Genomic DNA, 6,934 nt, shown 5'->3' on the forward strand with positions numbered 1-6,934 from the left:
TCATGCTTTGTTGTAGTGTACCATGCTGCTTCCATCATTGTTAATCTTGATGATATTCTCTGGAGGTTTGCTCCAAACAACAGGAAAGCTAGTTAACACAGTTTTGTGAGCTTCCATGCTACTGCATATCCTGCTCCAGTTGTCACTCAAGTCAATATTGTAGCCTTTCTTGTTAATGATGCCCTTCACATGCTGAGCCACTTCATAACAAATCTTGGCCTCCGAGTATTTTTTGTTTCCATATTTGATAGAGCTCCAAGGTTTCCACAACTCCCAACAAATAAGGATAGGAATGCCTTTGGTATGCCACTCTTAACATGGACTTATTTGTGTTAAAATTCCACCATGTTAAGAACCTTGCTTGGATAGTCTGACTCTACATCTTGATGCCCATAGAGTCACCAAAAAAATTTCCAGACCTTCGTAGCTAACTCCTCTTCAATGAAGACATGTAGAATAGTCTCCTCTTTAGGATCATTACAGCAAATGCACATAGGATCAGAATCATTAGAGAAGTTCTTAATTCTATCATACATAGGCATCTTCTTCTTGATAATTCTCCAGCTGATAAAAGCCATTTTAAAGGGGTTTCCTTTATTCCATATGCATTTCCAAATAGGAGATTCAGGTAGTCTTTTCCTTAAGGCTTGAAAAGCACTGGCACAGGCGAATTTTCCTGATGGATTATCCATCCAGATGGCCTGATCAGTTTTGTCTCTTTGCCCAATGTCCATCTTCTGAATGACATTGCAGATTTCAGGTGGAACAAGCTTTGCAATGTATTCCATGTCCCAGCTATCTGCAACTAGACAGTGTGCCACCATAAGAGTACCAGGATTACTCCCAGAGTGGTGATAGACAGCTAGTGGGCTAAGACCTGTCCAATTGTCCAACCAAAAGGACATTTTTGCTTCATTTATCTTCCATAAAATGTGAGGTTCAGCATCAGATTTAATTCTCAAAAGTTCTTTCCAGATGAAAGATTGATATCCTTGAACATTTCTTGCAACCACATGACCTCTTTGACTATATTTTGCCATCATAAACTGTGACCATATGTTATTTTCTACTCTCAGTCTCCACCATATTTTGGAGGCAAATACTTTACAAATGTCAACAATGCTTTTAAAGCCTGTGCCTCTTTCTGCTTGAGTGTAACACATATTTGCCCATGAACTCCAATGATACCTCTTTTTGTTGTCAGTCTGTCCCCAGAAAAAATCAGCGAAATACTTTTCAAGCTGTTTTATGATACCTTTAGGGGGTGACATTGCAGCTAGTGTATGAAGAGTTTGTGACTGTAAGACATGCTTAATAATAGTTGCTCTTCCCCCAGATGACAAAATATTTCCTTGCCATCCTTGAGCCTTATTCATGACACTTTTAGCGATGTCAGTAAAATAGGATAGTCTTTTCCTCCCAGGGAAAATAGGACATCCTAAGTACTTCATGGGAAAACATTGATGTTTGTAGCCAGTAATCCTACCAATCATTCTTCTTCTATCTTCAGGAGAATTAGTAGCAGTCAAAAACACACTTTTTTCTATGTTGATCTCTTGACCAGATTCCTTCTCATACTGTTTCAAAATCTTGGTGATCGTTTTGATGCTTCTATTGTTACCAGATGAGAAGATGACAATGAGCCCGTTTGGATTGGCTTATAGCTTAAAGCTGTTTGCAGCTTATAAGCTGAAAAAAATAAGTTGGGGTAGTCCAACTTATTTTTTTTGGCTTATAAGTTTACATTTTCGACTTATAAGCCGCTTTAGATAAACTAAGTTAAATGGGTCCAATTATTTTTTTGAGCTTATTTTAAGCACAAAATGAGATCAAACACTGAAAAGACTTATAAGCCAACTTATAAGCCAATCCAAACGGGCTCAATGTCATCTGCATAGCATAAGTGATTAATCAAAGACACTTTTTGTTGCATAGTGTAGCCAATATACCTTTCTTTGTTGTGTAGTTGATTTAGAGCCTTGGACAGGGTTTCAGCAGCCAATACAAATAGTCCAGGTGACAGAGGGTCACCTTGCTTAAGGCCTCTGGTAGAATGAAAGAAACCATGCCTTATACCATTGATTATGACTGAGTACCATACCTCAGAAATGAGTCTATGTGTGATGTCTATGAAAACTTTAGAAAATCCCATATGTCTGAGAGTAGATTTGAGAAAGAGCCAAGAAACTTTGTCATAGGCTTTATCCAATCAAGCTTCATGACAATGTTCCCATATTTGTTGTTCTTCTTGATGTCCTGAACTAATTCTTGTGTAAGTAAGACATTCTCAGTGATCAGTCTGCATTTAATAAAACCAGTCTGATTCTGAGAGATCAGCTTGGGAAGTAGGTTAGTCAATCTGTTGGAGATGATCTTAGAGATAATCTTGTTTGAGAAGTTGCTCAAACTAATGGGCCTCATCTGAGAGAAGTTGCTAGGGGATTCCACCTTAGGTAATAGAATCAGGCAGGTGTGAGTAAAAAACTTGGTAAGTTTTCCCCCTCTGAAGAAATCTTTAACCATGTTGTGCACATCCTCTTTGATAACATCCCAAGTAGCTTGGTAAAATCTTCCATTAAAGCCATCAGGCCCAGGGGCACTATCTGGATCAAGAAGAATAATAGCTTGAAAGGTTTCATCCATGCTTGGAACAGCAACAAGGCTCTCATTATCTTCATTGGTCAAAATACTATCAATATTCTCCAGGATCTTGAACTCATTGGGCTGATCAGGCTAAGAAAACAATCTATTGAAGTGTCTGATGGCAGCATCAGCAATTCTGTCATCCCCTTGGATCCATTCATCAAGCTCATTTTTGATCCTATATATATATGAGCTTTTTTCCTCTTATGCCTTATAACACTATGAAAAAATATTTGGGAAAAGGGTTCAAAACACACTCAAACTATGGCCAAAGTTGCCATAACACACCTGAACTTTGCGGGGGTCCTATGACCCCCCTGGACTTATTTTTTGTGTATTATCTACGCTTTCAAATGGACAAAGTCACCCAAACTCGTTTGAGTGTATGCACGCGCTCCACTACAGGAAATTTGATTTTTAGCGACCACTTCTTAACGAAGGGAGATGAATCCGGTCGTTATAAGTGCACTTATAGTGACTAAATTTTTTTTCCAATCGTTAGAGCTAATTTTTCTTTCAATTATCGTGCTTTTTGCTTTGTGCCTTTTGTGTTGAGTTTAAAAGATTTAATTATTCTTCAATTGGGTGTTTTTCATTTCTCCACTTTCCAAAATTTCAAACCCAAAAAAACTCCATTGTAACGACCAAATCAAATGGCTCTTTTTCGATATTATATAGGATTTGTGACATTGTTGACATTGAAAACATGATTAATAATAGTGGATTAAGATAGTAGAACCAAAGTAAAACAAAAACTCCATTAGGGACGTCGAGTTTCGACTTGAAGCTTTTAGATCCGGGTCTTCAAATTCCGGATTTGATGAATAAAATTCTTGGTTGCCGATTGTTTGAAGTCGAACTTGAGCTTAGAAGACGTCCGGGAACGTGAAGAACCGAACGACTCTATGACTTCCCCATGAACAAAGCTTGAAGCTTCGAACTCGAATTTTCGGGTTGCCGCAAATGAGCTCCATTTCGAGTGGGTGATATATCAAAAGAACCGGAACGTCGAGAGGAATTCGAATATGAAATTTGGTGATGTTTGTTTGAGATTTGAAGTGCATTAGGATCAAATTTCAGTCCAATTCTCTATGAAGAAGATGAACAGTAATTTGCTGCCCAGATTTTGCCAAAGTTGCCATAACACACCCGAATTTCGCGGGGGTCCTATGACCCCCCTGGACTTATTTTTTGTGTATTATATACACTTTTATATGGAATCTTACGCGCTCAAAGAGAGTAGATATAATCGCTTGTACAGGTCACCATATAAAGGCATACAAAATACACAAAAAATAAGTACAGGGGTGTCATGGGACCCCCGCAAAGTTCAGGTGTGTTATGGCAACTTTGGCCATAGTTTGAGTGTGTTTTGAACACTTTTCCCAAAATATTTAGTGTTACTATCTCCTTCTTCTTGCCATTTGATCCTGGCTTTCTGTCTAAGCATAGAAGGGTCTTTATTTATCTAGTGAATCTGCTCAGCATATTTAGAGTGCAGAAGACTTCTATTTTGATCAGTGTTTTGATTAGTATAAAGATTTTCTGCCCTTTCCACCTGGTTTTCAAGATCCTTCATCTTATCAAATATGTTGCCAATATGGTTCTTAGACCACTGGCTGAGGTAGTTGCTAAGTCTCTTCAGTTTCTGCTGCATGATCCACATAGGGTTGCCCCTTACTACTATTTGCCAAGAATTCCTCACTATATTCATTAAGTCATCTTGATCAATCCAGAAGTTCAGGAACTTGAAATATTTAGTCTTTGGGGGATCCATGTTACCACACTCAGAACCTGTCCTTGGAAGATGTCTAATATTGACAATAGAGAAGCTCTGGGACCATAGATCATTATACATGACTCTATCAAGCCTCATAAGGACCCTTCCTCTCAGTCTTCTAGCATTAGTCCAAGTGAATTTGTCTCCAGAGAACCCAGAGTCCATCATGTTACAATCCTCCATGCATCCAACAAAGTCTATACTTCTGCTTAGTCTATGTTGTCTTCCCCCTTGTTTCTCATCAGCTTCCATGATACTGTTGATATCTCCCATAATAGTCCAAGGTTTATTAATGTGACTATTCAAGGTTCTCAGATTATCCCATTATCTTTTCCTCTTCCTGGCAGTAGTTTTGGCATAGACTATAGTCACAAAGAAATTTTCAGTGCTGCTGATGTGCTGAACTTCCATAGTAAGCTATTGGTTGTGGTCAATAATCACCTTGCAGGTGAACTTAGCTTCCCAAAAACACCAAATTTTACCATTCCTGCTAGTAACTGCATTGTCAAAACCCAACTTTCTCCTGTATTTTTGGACTTTATTCTTGTTGATAGTAGCATTGTGCACAAAAGGTTCCTGTAGTGCCACAAAAGTGGCTTTGTGAATATGAATGAGTTTTTTGAGTCTGTCAAAAGCTGCTTTGGAACCTATCTCTCTTATGTTCCATATGATTGTATTAATCATAAAGGAACATTTCAACATTGCTTTTTTGATCCTCTACCCTTGCCTCTGGTGACCATGGCAGGGGTTGAGGTACTAACTTTTTTATTGTTTTTTCTTTTGGGAATTTCAGTTCCTCTGGGGGATAAATTCCCTTTCTCCACAGCTTCCTTGATCTGGTCCTTCACTTCTGATGCTATGCTAGGTTGTGGTGAAAAAGCATTGATCAGACTATCAGCAACCTTTTCATCAGACAGTTTATCTGCCTGATCCTGATCTCTTTTGTCATCTCCTTTGGCATTCATATTGTCCACGTTGATACTAGAGCCTGTTTCTGACTTCTCTTGATGCTCTTTGGCTGTAGCAATACTCATTTGATTCTTCTGCATTATTTTCTTTTGGCTTTCTCCAGGGACAATCTCTTCAGATATGGTATTCTCATTGCTATTCCCCTGCCCTTCCTCATCTTCAAACTGTCCAGTGTCATCAGCTATATTCTCAAACACATTATGAGTCTTAAGTGGAGGATTGATGGGCACACTTAGATCATGTGTACTCCCTTCCTGCTTGTCACTGGTGGTGATCACCACCACAGTCTTGTGAATCTGGTTTTCTCTAGGTATTTCTTGGTGTTCTTCCTCCTCTAGAGAATTCTTCTCCTGATTGTTATCTCTTTCTTGAATTTCAGCTTCATCATCAAAGGCAGTATCTTTCCTAAGGAGTTGGCTGTTCCCAGGTTCAATACTGTCATTATTGTCCTTACTGTGCTTCTCCTTTTCTCCATCATTCTCCAGGTTCTTTTCCTTGTTTTTACTGCCATCTTTACCTTTATTTCTCACAACTTTAAGAGCATTTCTTCTTCTTCTTTGCTTTCTCTTCTCCCTGTGTTTTCCTCCTTTGGTCTTTTTGGCCTGAGCTTCAACAGCTTTTTCCTCAACTTGTCTATTATCAATTTTATCCTTAACATCTTCTTTCTCCTTATTGTCATTATTCTTACTAGATTCAGCTTGATCAACTATTTCCTGGGCTATATCATTTTTTTCATCATCATTCTTCTTCTTAGCAAATCTACATTGGATTAAAAAGTGTCCTAGTTTTCTGCAATAGGTGCAAAATTTAGGAACACTCTCATAATCAAGTTTTTGATAAAGCCTTTGAGAGGATGAGATTCATCTTCTAAACCTACCCATATCTTTTCTGGGAGGGGCCTAGTTAAATCAACCTCTACCCGTACCTTGGCCATACTTGGCCGTGTCATATTGTTAGTAGCAGCATCCAAAATAAGAGGATTTCCTATAGGGGCGAAATTTGCTTTACATAATGCCATGCGTGACAATGGAAAGGAAGTTTAGGAAGGAGTACCCATATAGGAACCATAGGTGAGTCTTCTTCGGGCTTGAAATCTGGGTGCCACATTTGTAGCCACATTTGTGCCCCGTTGAATTCAATTGATCTTCTAAAGTAAGTTCTTTTGCAATCCTCCTCATTTTTGAAATCTATGAATACCGAATTGTGATCGTATGCCCCTATTGCTGGATCTTCCTTCAAAGTGATTTTCTCCAGCAAACTCGATTGAACCATATTTAAAAATTTCCCAATTAAAGTGTGTTTACACTCTTTAGCCATGACTCCATAGTAATCTTTGGATTTGAAAATGAAAGCATGAACTCCATTGTGGTGTGTTCTCCTTGTTAACACAGATGGACATCCAAAGCGGTTGTTCGGTGGTGGATTAGGGGCAGGAGTAGAAATTATGGCTGCATACGAAGGTTTTTGTAGAATTGTTTCAGTGGATGTTGTCGTCTCCTTGTTAGAGACATTTTCCCCCACCGGACGCGTCGCATCAGGGCC

General features: G+C 38.8%; 1 protein-coding gene across 1 annotated transcript; it reads right to left on the bottom strand.

Annotated features, from left to right (window-relative positions):
- LOC132031564 (uncharacterized) lies at nt 1–4,696 on the bottom strand. The gene is made up of 5 exons (XM_059421547.1): nt 4,202–4,696; nt 2,138–2,733; nt 1,950–2,045; nt 420–1,611; nt 1–270 (listed from the first exon to the last, which is right to left on the bottom strand). The coding sequence occupies exons 1-5, from the start codon at nt 4,694–4,696 to the stop codon at nt 1–3; spliced, it is 2,649 nt and encodes an 882-aa protein (XP_059277530.1).
- Nucleotides 4,697–6,934: the final 2,238 nt, after the last annotated feature.

This window comes from Lycium ferocissimum, chromosome 9, assembly GCF_029784015.1.
Source record: "Lycium ferocissimum isolate CSIRO_LF1 chromosome 9, AGI_CSIRO_Lferr_CH_V1, whole genome shotgun sequence".
Taxonomy (NCBI): domain Eukaryota; kingdom Viridiplantae; phylum Streptophyta; class Magnoliopsida; order Solanales; family Solanaceae; genus Lycium; species Lycium ferocissimum.

What these genes read in the sequence shown, in the direction of transcription:
- LOC132031564 (XM_059421547.1), bottom strand. Translation starts at nt 4,696, where the DNA reads ATGGGAGATATCAACAGTATCATGGAAGCTGATGAGAAACAAGGGGGA. An exon ending in TGAAGGATCTTGAAAACCAG is followed by an intron (nt 2,734 to 4,201) that starts GTGGAAAGGGCA and finishes TTGTTTTCTTAG; the next exon opens with CCTGATCAGCCCAATGAGTT. An exon ending in GACATATGGGATTTTCTAAA is followed by an intron (nt 2,046 to 2,137) that starts GTTTTCATAGAC and finishes TCATTCTACCAG; the next exon opens with AGGCCTTAAGCAAGGTGACC.